General features: G+C 36.1%; 1 protein-coding gene across 3 annotated transcripts in view; it reads right to left on the reverse strand.

Moving 5' to 3' along the window:
- The window catches only part of RALGPS2 (Ral GEF with PH domain and SH3 binding motif 2), a 182,867-nt gene that overhangs the window by 114,993 nt on the left and 50,129 nt on the right, over positions 1-17,745 (reverse strand). For all 3 annotated transcript variants that reach the window (XM_007989357.3, XM_007989356.3, XM_037985901.2), the window contains 2 exons: positions 12,810-12,914; positions 11,726-11,776 (listed from right to left, as the gene is read on the reverse strand). In XM_007989357.3, coding sequence (XP_007987548.1) covers positions 11,726-11,776; positions 12,810-12,914 — 156 coding nt within the window. The remainder of the gene's footprint in view (positions 1-11,725; positions 11,777-12,809; positions 12,915-17,745) is intronic.

Genomic DNA, 17,745 nt, shown 5'->3' on the forward strand with positions numbered 1-17,745 from the left:
AGAACTAACCCACTACTTTCTTCTTAAACTTTGACATACACTATGGTGACCTGGCATTAAAGGAATTTTGCCCTGCCCCACCTCTACCTCTCAAGAGCTGCTAAATTTATCTGTGATTAAAAAAAAATTGCTTTTCCCTTTGTCTTTATCTCTTTCCATTTCAGATTCTAAGATCTTCCTCCAAGTCACACTAGAATACAATCCAGGAAATAAATTACGCCACAGGTGCCATCTTGTATATTGACAGTTCAGCCTGGTCAAGAGTTAGTCTATACTAAACTATCTCCTATGAACATCGAAAGGTTGAAGTAAACTCAGCAACTCAAAGGATGTTTTTTTCAAGGGTCTGACTTAGGAATAAAACTATTTTGTGTATACTATGTAAATAAGCCTCTATTTTAGCGAAGGCTAAATTAAATTTAGCAGTCCTGACTCCCCTTAAAATTTGTTCCAATGGATTTAACTTGCAATTTTAAAATCAAGTAGTAAAGAGAAATCTTCCAATAGTAAATCATATATAAAGGCAATTTCTTAACAGTCATTAAAAGTGTATTTGAAGGAATATTCATTGATTAATTTTAAACTATGAAACTACTAAGCCAAATTGTCACTTGCATTTATTTTGGAAGCGCAGGGAGGGCAATATCCCACGACTGATGACCACCTACCCTATGAAAGAATTACTGAATTCACAGGAGTCACAGCTTCCTTAAATCTTGTAGGTTTGTTCTGCAAAGAAATTCTTGATCTAAATTTCATCTTGTAGGTTCCAATACTCTTAAAAGGAATGTTCTAAGGGTGATGTTGTAGGGATACCTACAGATAGAAGACAGAAAAGGCCAATATAGACTAGCATGTAGATAGAGATTGAGGGAAGAAAAGAAAAAGCGATGAAATCTGTAAATGACTGGAGGTAGGGAGGGCAATGGGGCTGGGAGATCCTAACAAAGAGAGGATAATTATTGCTGAGACATCTGTGCTCAAAAGAGGGCAGCTTTAGAAGAATACGGTATATCCATTAGCATTCTGTCTAATATGGTTGGTTATCTACAAAGAAGTCTCAGTCACACATGAAGTGTTCACTACTATTCGTATACCTTAACCCACAAAATAAACTTTAAAACTAACTCCTAGGTATTAAGATATATAAAAAAAAAAACTCTTCTATTTTCTAATGTACTCACATCCTCTTTTCTCTTCCTTTCTCTCAGTATGTTAAAGCTGCCCACACAATGAGATCACAGATACAGGCAGGAGCTTTCTTTTACTATCAGTGATGTCATATACACCTACACTACCAAACACTTTTCTTCTCTACCTTCCTTAATCCTAATCTAAGCCTTACCTTACTATATATTAAAGAAGTTCATACTGATGAATAGCAGTAATACAAACTGACAAAACAGCTGCAACTTGCTTTTAACAGAGCAATTAGTTTATTCTGGTCTATATCGCACAACAATTTCAAGTCTACAAGTCTTCTTTGTTTTCTTCAAATCTCTCACTTTATTTATGAATTGTTTATATTTTAATTTTAAAGCAAATGATTAATTTTCATTGAAACAAGGATAGAATTATGATATTTCTGATGCTGCAACTTTGGATGTTTCCAAGATTATATTATCTTGACATACACTAAAAGGTTTGCACAGAGAAGCTTTTTATATATACTGTCAGAAATATCTCAAATGTTAAATTTTTCAGAAATATTTTAATAAGATACCGGCCAGGTGTGGGGGCTACACCTGTAATACAGCACTTTGGGAGGCTGAGGTGGGTGGATCACCTTAGGTCAGGTGTTCGAGACAAGCGTGGCCAACATGGTGAAACCCTGTCTCTACTAAAAATACAAAAATTAGCCAGGTGTGGTGGTGCACGCCTGTAATCCCAGCTACTCAGAAGGCTGAGGCATGAGAATCACTTGAACCCGGAGGCAGAGGTTGCAGTGAGCCAAGATCGCACCACTGCACTCCAGTCTGGGCGACAGAGTAAGACTGTCTCAAAAAACAAACAAACAAACAAAAAAAAAACCACCAAGAAATATGTTAATTAATAAGATTCAGAATTATCTATTATGTTCTTTCCCTCATTTAACCAACATTCTTCCTTGATCCCTAGTGATCCCAGTTATATAGAGGGGCTTATTATTCTTTGTATTTAATGTCTGTTTGTTGATATAATCTAAATGACTGACTTAATGTATTAATCTGTGAGATTAAATAAAGTATAAAACCTTTTTTTGTTGTTTTGTTTTGTTTTTGAGACAGTCTCACTCCATCACCCAGGCTGGAGTGCAATGGCACAACCTTGGCTCACTGCAACCTCCACCTTTCTGGTTCAAGCGATTCTTGTGTGTCAGTCACCCGAGTAGCTGGAATTACAGGCATGTACCACCATGCCTGGCTAAGTTCTGTATTTTTAGTAGAGATGGGGTTTTTCCATGTTGGCCAGGCTGGTCTTGAACTCCTAGCCTCAAGTGATCCACCTGTTTCTGCCTTCCAATGTGCTGAGATTACAGGCGTGAGCCACCACGCCTAGCCTAAAACTTTCTTCTTTGAATGCTCTGTATGTCAGACTTTCAGGTACAGCCTGTCACCTTATGAATACTTGATACCCTCATAAAAGAGGCAAACATTACCTAATGAAATAACTACAGCACAAATTTCAAGCACGGTTGATCCCCTACTTAATACTTACCAAAAGCACCAGAGAATTGCTACTGGAAAGAAAACCAGACTGCAAACCACCTTTTTGTCATAACTCACCCTGTGCTTAGTAAAGAGAGTTCATTCTGAAGAGAAACCCTATTAGTGTAATGAATGTAGCAATGCCTTCTGAAGAAATACAAGCTTTATAGAACATCAGAGAATTTATAACAGACAAAAATATAAAACAAAAATCCTATAAATGTAGTAACATGGAAAAACCTTCAGAATACAGTCAATGCTTCTGCAACATGAAAGAACTCACACTGGAGAGAAGCCCTATAAATAAATGTGTAAGAGCCTTCTAAAAGAAAACAAACCTTCATGATCTAAGCCAGGTGTGGTGGCTCACACCTGCAATCCCAGCACTTTGGGAGGCCAAGGCAGATTACTTTAGGTGAGGAGTTTGAGACCAATCTGACCAACATGGTGAAACCCTGTCTCTACCAAAAAATACAAAAATTAGCTGGGGTGTGGTGGCATGTGCCTGTAGTCCCAGCTACTCTGGAGGCTGAAGCATGACAATCACCTGAACCCAGGAGGCAGAGGTTGCAGTGAACCGAGATCACATCACTGCTCCCCAGCCTGGGTGACAGTGTGAGATCATGTCTCAAAAAAAGAAAAGGGAAAAGGAAAGGGAAAGGGAAGGGAAAAGAAAACAAACCTTCATGATCAAAAGAGAAATCATATTGAGGAGAACTATGTATATAAGAAACGTGGAAAAACTTTAGTAAGTGCTGAGCTTTGACTGAATACCAGAAATCATACTAGAAATTAATGAAATTACAGAATCCTTTGGCAAAACTTCTGCCCTATTCAGCACTGGAAAATTCATACTAGGGAAGAAACCTGAAAACACAGTCTAAATTATGGGAAGAACAAACCTTTCTGTAGAAAGGATGCTATTTTATAAAAGTCACATTGGGTGGATAACAGACTTTTGCAAAAATGACTCCAAAATGATAAACAATGGAAGATCATATGCCTACAGGCTATATAGTATGAAGTTTCGAAATGGTCATTTATCAATCTCTAATAGTAAATAGGTGAGAAGGTATTATTCTAAGGCACTAGAGATACCAGTGAATGGAATAGTCAAAGATTCCTGCCCACATGGAATTTATATTCTTGAAAGGGGATGACAAACCCCAATCTGTACGTGCTTGACTTGTGACAGCCCCCCAATCTTTATCACCTATTAAGACTCCTGGGCTGGGCATGGTGGCTGATGCCTATAATACCAGCACTTTGGGAGGATCACTTGAGCCCAGGAGTTCAAGACCAGTCTGGGCAATATTGTGAGACCTTATCTCTTTAAAAAACAAAACAAAACAAAACAAAACAAAACAAAACAAAACAAAAAACACTTCTGTAGTTTTTATCGAAATTCTTATTTATTAAAGCCTTATAACTATCAACTGCAGCTGAACTCTGAAATTACCCACTTCCAGGAATTTCTCAGAGATCTATAAAGTATTTTAAAGATCAACCAGTCTAAATATCCTTTATTTAGATTTTTTAAAAATTTCAAGGCCAAAGACAAGAAATAGATTGTATTAGCAGCATAATTTATAAATGGCAAAGCTGAAACAAAAATACAAGTCTTCTGGTTCCTTGCTCTTACGGTTTGGCCACTAAAAAACTATCTTCTGTAATTTAAAGGGCTGTTAAATAAATTTTAAAATAAGTGAAATTAAGTAATTAAGGATTTATTGAACACCCATTCAGAGAGCTGCGTGTTGGACACTAATTTTAAAAAGGGGGAGGGGCAGCAGCAAAATATATGGCAATTTGTCTTCAGAACTGCTTTAAACTAAAAAAGAAAAGAAGGAAAGTGAGAGAGCAACTGTGTGAAAGTAAGAGTTGCAAGGGTATATTAATAGTGGTTGAATGTAGATGATAGAACTTTTCCCCTTCTTTATAATCACTATAATTACAGTTTACAATCACAACCGTGTTACTGTATTTTCTCCCCACCACTAAGAGACTACATATCAAGAGGAAGGAGGAACAGTAAAAACCAAGGTTTTGTGTGAAAGAGATCAGTATCCATAGAAGTATCCAAATTTGATCATGCTCCTTGGGCCAATGGGCAAATGGAATGTCTTAGGATTTCTGTAGCACCAGCATGGAAACACCAGGGTACAGTATTGAGGCCAGGGTGGAGAGGGAGCTGTCATCATATATATAACTGACTGAGCTGAGACCAATCTCAGTCCCAACAACCACAGACAGACACTAAAGAATACTCCTATTTCTAGAGCCAATGAGCAGCAGCTTTGTAATATCATTTTATTCTTTCAATAAACAACCTTCAGAGTTGACAGGAGAAAAGAAGGGGAGAAAATTTAGGAGATAAAGTTAATGGGAGATACTGGAGAACGGGAGAAGGAGGATAGAGAAAGAAGTGGAAAGGCTGAATATTAGGTTTCTCACTTGTATTAAAAATGGATGGTTCAGAGCACTCAGACAGAGAACCTTAAAAAACATAACAAAATGTGAGTGAATATTTTTTTCTATGTAATTAGATTCCTACTAAGTAGTTTTTTAAATGACTGGTAAAGTTTTATGGTGAATTCTTTTCCTTGGTAAACATATTTTGCCTTTCGTCTCTATCATTACACAAAAAACTAAAAAATAAAGTACCAAAACCTGTTTTCTTGTTCTTCAATCTGAGGTAATTTCAAGTGTGTTACAGAATTGGAGAAAAACCAGGTTTAGCATTATGTTTGCTTCAGATCTGCTTTTAAAGATGTGATTTTACTTATCCAGTATTTTACCAATGACTAAGGACAATCTTTATACAAAGAAAAGTAATTTTTAACACTTCAGAAATAAGACCGTTTCTACAGTGAAATAAAAGACTTGAAATTTTTCTTTTATTCCCCTGAGCAATTCTGAATATATAGTACAATAGACATTGTAGGTGAGCAGCTTTATTTCTGAGCAAACAACTGTATTTATTATAGTTGCCCTATAGTTTCTTCTTCCAAGTCAAGAATGAGCATAGGTAGAACACGTTTAGCTAAATTCTGCTTGACACGCAAGAGTTAAAAATGCAGAATTCCATAAACTAGTAAGAATTACCAGGTCCTGCTTAGGAAATTAAATCAGGAGTGGGAGATATATATTATATGTAACTCAGAAATTGCCTACATTATAGAAAGCTGAGACTTGCGAGGTTCAATCACCAATCTGCAACTAAAATCACTATACCACATAGTTGGATTCAGTATCCATATTCTTCAAAATTGAAATTTAGTTCATATTTTAATAAAAATAAACCATCACCTAAAATAATGTTCCATGTGGAAACATAAAAATGAGCATTGATTTAAATAGTTTTCAGCCTGGTGTGCTGGCTCACACTGGTAATCCTAGCACTTTGGGAAGCCGAGGTGGGGGGATTGCTTGAGCCCAGGCATTCGAGACCAGCCTGGGCAATGTAGTAAGACCTTGTCTCTACCCCCCCACCAAAAAAAAAGAAAAAAGAAAAAGAAAAAATTAGGCAGGTATGGTGGTGCATGCCTGTAGTCTTAGTTACTTGGCAGGCTGAGGTGGGAAAACTGCTTGAGCCCAGGAGATCAAGGATGCAGTGGGCCATAATCATGCCACTGCAATCCCACCTGGGCAACACAGTGAGACTCTGTCTCAAAAAACAAAAACAAAAACAAAATACACTGAAGATCTTGTAAACAGTTTTATAAAGTGTATGTATAGTTTTAATAAAAATTTATATACAATGATATATGAAGTAGAGACTTCAATATTGATATAATGGACAGAAACATAAAATTACTAGTTATAGACTCAGTTATAATCTTTGCATAATATCTGAGGTTTAATTTTGATTTAACAATAAGAATTCCTTTATCCCCCAGTGAAGGTAATATTCTAATGTACACTATATAAAGAGACAGACATCATTTTCATCATTTTATGTTAATAAAGATTAATACGCTAAACTGGCTGACATCATGGGTTAAACAATCTATTTTTAACTTATCAGTAGCAAGAGTTTTGACATAATAAACGGCATCTGTACAATCATTTTGGAAAACAAATTAGCAGTAGTTGATAAATCTAAAGATGCTCTATAATCCAGTGATTAATGCACTAAAGTGTATATATCAACATAGATGCTAATCAACAATGTTGACCATCAAAAGCATGCTAAAAAGACCAAAACAATACAACACCATCTACATAAAATATTTAAAACTGCAATAGCATGTGTTAAGGGATACCTATACTTAAAGAAAAAATATAACTAAATAGACAGGAATGATATAGACCAATACTGGATGGTGGTTACCTTGGTGGGAGAATGTAGAAGGCCTGTATTAGTACTGGTTAGGTACACAGGAATTTACCTTATTATTTACTATGCTTTGTTATATGTCTTTAATATATCATACTAAATTTCAAAAACATTTTTCTGCCAGATAACAAAGGCTTTTTTATACTGGCCAGATTTAATACACTCCTAGTGTTCACATGAGACTAATACATTAAGAATATTTTGGCTGGGCACAGTGGCTCACACCTGTAATCCCAGCACTTTGGGAGGCCAAGGCAGGAGATCACTTGAGCCTTGGAGTTTGAGACCAGCCTGGGCAGCATAACGAGACCTTGTCTCTAAAAAAATTAAATAAAAAATTAGCCAGGCATGGTGGCACATGTGTATGGTCCCAGCTACTTGGGAGGCTGAGGTGGGAGGATCGTTTGGGCCTGGGAGGTCCTGGATGCAGTGAGCCGTCATTGCGCCACTGCACAACAACCTGGGGAACAAAGCCAGACTCTGTCTCCAAAATAAAAAAAACTAAAAGTATTTTGGTGCTACATCATTTCTTCCAATAGTTACTGCTGTCAATTTCTAAAAACACTCTCTCATTGGGCAGACGTTTACTAAATACTATGTTCATCCTCTCATTCTAAATATTGAGCTTCCATTACGTGCCAGTCAGATAAAACAGTAAGCAAAAATTGTCAGTCTCTGCCCTCACGTAGCTCAAAATCTAGTGGAGACGCAAGCAAATCAAGTATCTGTATTCACTCTCTTGATAATCTCACCCACACTTTTAAATACCACCTCTACGCTGACATCTCCATATTTCTAGACTGGATTGGAAATATATGCCAGTATACATTCCCTAACTCAACATTCTCCTTGGCTGTCTAACAGGCATGTTAAAGTAAATATGTCCAAAGCCAAACTCCTGCTCTTGCCTTAAAATCTGTTCCTCTAGCCTTTCTCCACAAGGGTGCATTGTACATTACGTTTTATATGAATAGCAGCCCCAGGAGTTGTATAGGACAACAATAATAATTTTTTATCCCAGAGAATATCAACTACATGCATATGGCTTCAGGCCAAAAACCTTGGTGTCATCCTAGACTCGTTTCACACACAATGTCTGGCAACTTCTCATTTATCTCTTCCATTCCCACCCTGATCTAAGCCACCTTCATCTCTCACATAGTCTCCCCGATTCAGTCCTTGGTACCACCTCTTCTTCCCCTATGCTCACTTTGCCACATACCCTAGTCAGCAGTCCGAAAGAGCTACTTAAGGCGGGGCGCAGTGGCTCACACCTGTAATCCTAGCATTTGGGGAGGCCAACGCGGGTGGGTCACTTGAGGCCAGAAGTTTGAGAGACCAGCCTGGCCAACATGGTGAAACCGTCTCTACTAAAAATACAAAAATTAGCTGGGCATGGTGGCAACGCACCTGGAGTCCTAGCTACTAGGGAGGCTGAGGTAGGATAATCACTTGAACCCGGGAGGCGGAGGGTGCAGTAAGCTGCACACCACTGCACTCCAGCCTGGGTGACAGAGCAAGATTGTCAAAAAAAAAAAAAAAAGGAAAGAAAAGAAAAAAAAAGAGTGACTTAAAACCTAACGCAGAAAACGTCACTACCTGCTCACAACGCTCTAATGGCTTCCCATCTTTTTCACAATGGTGTTCAAGGCCCTACAACATCTAGCCCTCACCCTACCTCTTATCTTGTAGTACATTCCCTCCCTTGCTTACTCACTGTAGCTCACTGGCCTTTGCCCTGGCTTTCCCTTTGCCTGGAATACTATTTCCCCAAACACCCATATGGCTTGCTCTCTCACTCACCTCCTTTAGGTCTTAACGCAGATGTCATCTTCTCAGTAAGGTCTTCCTGATCATCCTATCTAAAAGTTGCAACTCCCACTACCCTCACACTTCCTATTATCTTCTCTCTCTGTTTTTCATGACACTGTATAGCTAACCTCACTCAAATATCAGATCCATGAGGGCAGGAATTTTAGTGTTTGCTTACTACTATACCTTCTAAACTAAACTAGATTTTTACAATAGAATATAACAGGCACACAACAGGCATCCAGTAAATATTTGTTGAATCACAACACAAATGTAAAATTGCAACTGACAAGTCCAGTGAAAAAGTAGAGTGCTAGGTGACCCTGTAGAAAGACAAAAAGCTTACCTGAGAAAGTCAAACTAGAGCTGAGAACTGACAGATGAGTAGAAGTTAATTAGGATGTGCACAGGTTCAGTAGTGAGAGGGGCTAAAGGAAGGCTGGTATACCTTAGACCAGAAAGAGATAGGAAAGATGCAAGATGGGGTTGCAGAAGGTAGAAAAAGGTAAAACTGTGAAGAGATCTGTAAACCATATTAAGACGGTTCTTATCCTCAGAGCAACAGGAAGCCAAAGAAGTGTTTTAAGCAGAGCAATCATATGAACAGATTCAACAGATGCTGAAAAGATTACCATGGCTACTGGATAAAAAAGCATTTCGAGGGGTCAAAGTAAATGCAGGTAGATCAAGTAACAGGTCACTGCAATAACTCACTTGAGAGAAGATGGTATTTCACTTTGGGGTGTTGGGAGTAGAGACAGACTGGATAGATAAGATACTTAGGAGGCTAAAAAAAATCAGTGGGATAAAATAAAAGGAGTGAAGGTCAAGGGAATTTTAAGGTTTATTTCTAAGTTTCACAAAGTACTATCAGATGCCGCAAGGTAATAAAAAGTTCCCATAGATGTGAAGTCTATGTCTTCAAGTAGTAGTATCTGGATCTTCAATGCTCCTAGCCACCAATGGCTACTCCAAATAAAGATGTACTAATTGTTGTATATGTTGGATTTGAAAGCTTAGTGGAGAAAAAAGAATGTAAGATATCTCAGTAATTTTTTACACTGATTACAAGTTGAAACGATAATATTTTCTATGTAGGTTACATAAAATCATTAAAATCAATTTCATCTCTTTTTACCTTATAATGTGGCTACCAGAAAACAAAGTTATACAAATGGTTTATACTATATTTCTACTAGACAGCACTGATCTCATATAAAGCAGCAATACAACTGTTGCAGTTCATTCAAAAGGAAAAAAATACACCTAAGGAGAAGACACGTGAATTTTAGGTCAAAATACAATTTGTATAAAGAATTTCAATTTTTTGATTGTTTTTCAGGGAGGTGAAGAAATAAATATTTCTGGGTTTTTTTTTTTTTTTTTGCCATTTAAATACAAAAGTCATTTTCTATTTGTGCTTTATTTATAGAATATATTGTTCTTCTATTGCTAATCCAATGGTTCTATTTAGAAAGCCCTCTGCGGTATGGGAGAAAAGTTAGGAAAACACAGAATTGTGGAAATGATGGGAACTAAGAGATCATTGAGGCCTACCCCTTCATTTATAGGTACCAAACTTGAGATACCAAGACAGTAAGTAACTCACTTGAAAATCACGGGACTAATACGATCTAAATCATGTAGGACATAAATGGAAACTCATAGTCATTACAGTGTTCAGGGCCACTACAGACTTGTATATATCACAATGAATACACTATATTTTGTTACTAAAAGAACTAAAAATGTATCTATTTTATAGTAGTGAATTTCAGGATTATCAATGACTTTGTTTGGAATACAAAATCACATTGAAATACTAGATAAGAGGTTAAAAAAAAAATCAGATTTGAGAGTCTGAAACCCAGTTCCACCACTTAGTTGTGTACCAAAGACAATGATCACTGTTTCCTCATCAGTAAAACAGAGATACCATCATACTCAGGATGTGAAAATGATAGGAACACTATACACACACCCCCACCCAATGCTTATAGTGGACAGATGCATAATGCCAGTCCCTTTGTTTTCATTAGAAACAAATGATGTGCTTCTTGATCCTTTCTCTTCTCTCCAAAATGTCAATGTAGTCATATTATTAAGTCACAAAATAAAGATGTAAGGGAAAAGATTACTAGAGTTAGTGGTGAAACCCAGTTTCAAATTTCCATCTTCCCATCAAAAAGCTTCAAAGTAATAGGTAAATCATTCAGCTTCCCTAAGTCTATTTCCTCTAGTAAGTAATGGAGCCAAATCAATCAAAATGATTCAAATACAGTTGACCTGTAAACAACACATGGGTCTACTTATACACGTATTTTCTTCCACCTCTACCACCCGAGATAGCAGAACAAATCTCTCTTCCTTCTCAGCCTACTAGATGTGAGGATAATGAGGACAAAGACTTTGATGATGATCCGCTTCCACTTAATGAATAGTAAATACATTCTCTCTTCCTTATAATTTTCTTAGTAACATTTTCTCTCTAGTTTATTGTAAGAACTGAGTAATTAATACATATAACATAGAAAATATGCATTAGTTGATTGTTTATGTTACCAGTAAGGCTTTTGGTCAACAGCAGGCTATTTGAAATTAAGTTTGTGGGGAATCAAGTTATAGAAAGAGTTTTCACTGAGCAAGGGTCAGTGCTCCCAACCTCCACTTTGTTCAAGGGTCAAGTATAGGCCCATCTGTGACTCAATAATGTACTGCTATGAATGCTACATGGGTTTCTGAGGCCCAAATAGTATGTAGATAAGTTACAACACAAGCTTTAAACATTTTAAAATTAATATGAAGTATAATTTGACATTTCTAATACACATTAATTTGAGATTGATCGTTTTCTTTATTTAAAAGGAACATTCTCAAAACTACTTACATCTGGTTGAATAGCTTTAAATACTGGAACATCCATTAATGTTATCTGACCCTGAAATATAAAGTAAAAATGATAATTTCTTCTTTGGAATCCAATACCATAACACGTAACCTAAATTAAAATTATATTCTATACTAAAATATTACCGAATACTCAATTTTATAAGGGCTTATGGAAAATAAAATTTAACCCCTGTACCATTAAATAGAATTATTTCTAATTATCTCATGCCTATTTGTATTTTCTTGGAAGATAAATTGTGTAAAGTTAAAAAATAAAAATAATTTTAAAAATTTGGACAGTCACATTAAATTATAATCAAAAAATAAAAACCAGGTAAGTTCATGTAGCAGTGTTCTTGTTATGATGATTAAATTACAGCTCCTCAAACAGTGGTATAAAATCAGATATTACTAAAAAGGTTTTCTTCCTAACTTAAAAAAAAAATAATGAAACTACACTAAAGCCAACATTATATCTAAAAGCTTTATATGCTATGGACCTATCCCACTTATGGCTACAGATATAAAACAAAATTCAACACTGTCAAGGAATAATATGCTATGACCAAGCACAGTTTATCTCTGGAATGCAGGAACGGTTTAACATTAGGAAATCAATATATTCTGTTAACAAATTAAAGGAGAATGAGAAAACAAATTTATATTAAGAAACAAATGTTTTTCTAGATACCTTTCATCCAACAACACCTTCACATTTCATTTTTCAATTTTTTAATTAAAAAAAAACCATAAAAATGTTTCTTAGATATGTCAATAAAATATAGTTGGCTTAGAGAAATGGTATAGAGGGATGAAAGCAATTACCATAATGGTAAATACATATTGCTACTTACCAAATTGAAGTGTAACTTATAAAGCTGTCCTTAAAAAAAATATACAGCTTTTCTTACTTTTCCCACTTCATCCCTCTGTTTGCTCCACAGCTGTACCATCTTTCCCAATAATTCCCATATCCAGCTTTTTAAAAGCCATCTCTTTTGCTGGACCTACAAATTCTAACTCAATAGCACCAACGTGTAAATTATGTGCAAAACTGGAGAAGGCAGAGGTAGGAGGCTTACCGCATATTCTTCTGGTGTAACCTTAAGAACATCAAATACCACAGCATCAAAGCTTTTCTTCAACTCAGAACCTTTGTCACTTAAGGATTCAGAGCTGCTACTTTTCTGTTAAAGTGAAAGAAAATGCAGCCTTTTTAATCCTGTCTCGATATTCATAAGTGACAGAAACTAGACTGGCCTTAAAAACTGAGAAAACAAAACAGTAGGTTAACAAATGCTGCAGAAAAGCTGAGCAGAATATGCTGCTTAGTTGTTAGAGTACCAGATAAAGGGTCGGATAACTTGAAATCTAAAACTGTGACTTTCAATTTTTAGGTTCTTGAATGAGTTATTTTCTTGTGTGTCAGTTTCCTCATCCTGACAACCTATCATTTCCTATAGAAATAAATGATTTTTAACTAGTTCAATGATTCTCAAATAAGGTAAAGGGAAGTCAGGGGAGAAGGCTATACACCTATTTAAAATTTTTAAAACTAATTTTTAGTAAGAAAAAGACAAATTAGCTTTATAACATAAGTCATCAGAAAATATTCAGAATGCTGTTAATTACAGAGTTACACATAATCCATTCTTAGTTATGTGATCTGTCTGTGATAGTACAATTAATACTATTCTACCTATTATATTACAAATTTAAGTTTTCCCTGCTTAAAAATTACTGTTTCAAGTTTGAATATGCTGTGGCTATAGGCAGAATTAACGGTGGATTTTGGCCCTGAAAATCTTATTACTGTTAAAAATTTTCCACTTCGTCTGTGCCATGACATAATAATATATTCTGTATCAGTTGGCTAAATTCAGAGGAACATCAATATGAGAATATTTAGATCAGGCTCTTTTAAATGGTGGTAGGATATGAGGCTACAGATAACAGCAAAAAAATAAACCAAAGTTTCAATTAGCACAGTACACAGATCAACCTACTAGCTATTATATATTAGTTTTAAGCACTTGTCATTATGCCTCATTTTTGCTTTTCCTCTCTTTTAGTAGCAGCTAAATACTAAATATCGAGCCATGATCATTACAAAGAAAGGGATCTGTCATTAACTTTGAAAAATTCTCAACTATTATTACTTCAAATATTTCTTCTGCTTCTTTCTCCTGTCCTTCTGGTGTTCCATTATGCATATGCTACACCTTTTGTCACTGTCCCACAGTCCTGGGCTATTCTGTTCCTTTTTTTTTTTTCATTCTATTTTCTCTTTGCATTTCAGTTTGGGAAGTTTTACTGACATGTCTTCCAGCTCACTGATTCTTTCCTTGGCTGTCTACTGGTCACCAGTCTACTGGTACTGGTTAGCTCACCAAAGGCATTCTTCATTTTTGTCACAGTGCTTTTGAATTCTAGCATTTCTTTTAGATTCTTAATAGTTTCAATATCCCTGTCTATATTATCCATTTGTTCTCGCATGTTATACGCTTTTTTCCATTAGAGCCTTTGGCATATTAATGACAGTTATTTTAACTCCCAGTCTGATAATTGCGGAATCTCTGCCATATGAGAGTGGTTCTGTTGCTTGATTTATCTCTTCAAATTGTGTTTTTTTCCTTGCCTTTTAGCATGGCTTGTAATTTTTTGTTGAAAGCTAGAAATGGTACATTGGGTAACAGGAACTCAGGTTGAATAGGCCTTTACTACTGTTCAGGGTTTACTTTTTATCATGCTAGGCATTATACTGTGCTTATAATTTGGTATTGTTATAGGTGTCTGAGTCTTCAATTTCCTCTAGTATCCTTATTTTTTTATCCTCTGTTGTCTTTGGGTTTCCCTAGAAATCCCTTCTTAGTTTCAGCCTTGCAGTTCTTTCAGCTGAAATCTTAGTATTATACAGAAGCCTTGCTGATGTGGTGGGGGTAGGCAGAGTATGTGTGTGTATTTGAGGGGTTGCTGGGGAGAGAGTGTCCTATAGTCCTATTATTCGGTTTTAGTCTTTCACTGAGTGTGTCCCCAGACTGTGAACTTCACAAATGCTTCTCTGTCCCCCTGGCTCTGCTTAGGTGAGACAGGAAGTCTGGAAGGGCTTGAAGTTGAGGCTTTTTCCTCTCCCAAGTGAGTTAGGCTCTGGTGAAGTAGTTTCCCTTGAGGGCAGGTGGAGAACAGAATGCTCTGGGCATATTTCAATATGGTTACTTTCTATCTGGGTGTATTTCAAAATGGCTATTTCTTTCCTCCCCCTGCTAGAAGGAGAAGGGAATTTTTTTCTGTCTTTACTGTGAGAAGCTTGTGGGCATCTTAGAGATAATAAAAATCAGAAAAGTAGAGGGTGAGAAGAAGCCAAGACTGGACCCCCAAGGAGTTTTTAACTCTCAAGCTAGTCCACACACAGTCTCCAGCAGTTCATCAATTAGGGTTTACGTGGCTCCACTGACTTCTGCTCCTGTAAGCTGTGATTCTCTATTTGCCTATCTCTCCAGGTTTCAGGGCATCACTGTTAAATGTGCTCTGTGATAGCAATTCTCTGATAGAGCTAAGAGGAGTTATTGATTTTCAGTTTGTTTAGCTTTTTTCCAATTGTGAGGACAGGAGTGATGAATTCTAAGCTCTTTACAAATTCAAGCAGAAACCTGAATTCCAGTGAATGAATCCAAGCAGAAACCTCAATAAAGCAGAAACCTCATAAATAAAATGGAGTTTCACTTCTTGTGTTTAATCTCTGTAACTATGACTAGTTTATAGTATGTCAACAATATTATTTTATGTCCCAAAACTAATACAAAATTTTATTCATAATGTTAAGTATTCAAATAGACATCAGTTAAGCAGTATACACTAATCCAATAGCTGTCCAAATAACTAGACGCATTCTGTCAGGTGAACACATGAATCATAAACATAAATCAGTAATTTTCTCCAAGTTTTTAACTCAGCCAAGTTAGTAAATCATCATGACAATTTTATTGCTTATCAAAAAGAATGAACACTTCTCTTTTTTCCTTCTTAATGCCATTAGAGGCTTAAAAAATTACTAGTGTGCATTTTGACGTGCTTCCCTAATACCAGTAATAAATTGGTAATGATAAGACACAATGCAATAATGTCCACCAGGAGAAGAGCAGTAATTCATTCAAGGCATGACTCAAAAACTACTGATACTTCTAAATGTCTGAAAACAAGTTCACTGTAATTCTCCTACTAACAGAAACTTCAAACACAGGTTAAATATAAAAGGTAATGAGAAAGGATAAGTCAGCCAACCAAGATAAAGTATTTTATCCATTCTGTAAACTTATCACTTCTATAAGAAATTTGTACTTTGATGTTACTAGATCTGTATTTTAAGAGAAGGTGGAAGAATACAAAATTTTAATTTTATTTTCTTGCCACAATAAATGGACAATTTAAAGGGTGGTAAGTAATTTAAGTAATTCATTCTTACTTTACATCTGCTAATTATACTACTCTGAAGCCTGGTGTAATTAATTCACTTTTAGTAAAGTCAACAGAATTGTTTGTACAAGTGAATGACCTATTTTATTTAACAAATATTTGTATTCTGCTTCCTATGATACTAGAACAGGTATTTCTGAATAGTTAAAAATATACACATATATACATATATGTAACATATTCAAGAAATATGGTTACAAATATATGAAGAAAACAAACATACATTACAAACATATATATAAATATAATCCTATTGTTGTAAATATAAAAAAGCTATGTATAAATTTACGGAAAAAATTATAGAAAGAGATTTTTCTAAGTGACAGTTTTAAAAACAGGAAAGCTCCCATCTGTTTAAGGGATTAGGAAAAGCTTTATTAAAAGCATAGCATTTGAAATATGTTTGAAAGACAAAATGTTTTGTGTGTGCAGTGATGGGGAGGGGACACACCAGAATGGGAAGAAAAATTCCAGCTAGAAAAATTGGTATAGGCAAAGTTATGACAGAAGAAGGAAAATGTAATAGTTTATACAGACACCAGCAAATGTAGTATTCTCTCATTAGACTGTAAAGTTTCAAGTAGAGGACGAGTAGGGGTTAAATCCAAAAATTTGGGGCCATTTTGAAGAAAGTCTTGAATAAAAGGCTGAGTGACCATTTGAATTTAATTAGTAGGCAATGAGGAACCACAGACAGTTTTGGGAAAAGATAAAGTTTAAGAGTTGTATTTTAAGAATACTAATCTTAAATTTCAGTCGAAGGACCAGAAACAACAGAAAATCTAAGTGCAATACCAAATATAAGGCCATGGCACTAATCTAGACAAGAAATAATAAATGACCAAGCTAAGATGGTAGTACAGTAACAGAAATAAGGAGAAAAGTACTGGATCCCAGAGATAAAGCACAGTGGACAGGCTCTAAGATAGCTGCTAAAGATCTCTATCTCTTGGTATTCTCACCCCTGTGTGATCCTCTCCCCTTGAGTGTGGGCAGAACCTGTGACTTGTTTCTAATCAGCAGAATATGGAAAATGAGATGTCACTTCCATGAATACATTATATAAGATTGTAACTTCTGTCTTGCTAGTGGACTCTCTCTGCTATGATGAGACAATGGTTGTGGTGGGCAAAACAAAGTTAATTAACAACACATCGGCTGGGTGCAGTGGCTCACGTCTGTAATCCCAGGACTTTGGGAGGCCAAGGCAGGTGGACCACCTGATGTCAAAAGTTCAAGACCAGCCTGACCAACATGATAAAAACCCCATCTCTACTAAAAATACAAAACTTAGCCAGGTGTAGTGGCAAGCGCCTGTAATCCCAGCTACTGGGGAGGCTGAGGCAGGAGAATTGCTTGAACCCGGGAGGCAGAGGTTGCAGAAGGCCAAGATTGTACCACTGCACTCCAGCCTGGGCGACGAAAGCAAAACTCTGTCTTAAACCCCCCCCCACAAAAAAACCACACATCTAAAGATTTAAACTTAGATGGCTATGGAAATGTGATGCTATTAATGTAAGTTAGATAAAAGGCTTGGACTATTTT

The sequence above is a fragment of the Chlorocebus sabaeus genome, chromosome 25 (assembly GCF_047675955.1).
Source record: "Chlorocebus sabaeus isolate Y175 chromosome 25, mChlSab1.0.hap1, whole genome shotgun sequence".
Classification (NCBI taxonomy): Eukaryota; Metazoa; Chordata; class Mammalia; order Primates; family Cercopithecidae; genus Chlorocebus; species Chlorocebus sabaeus.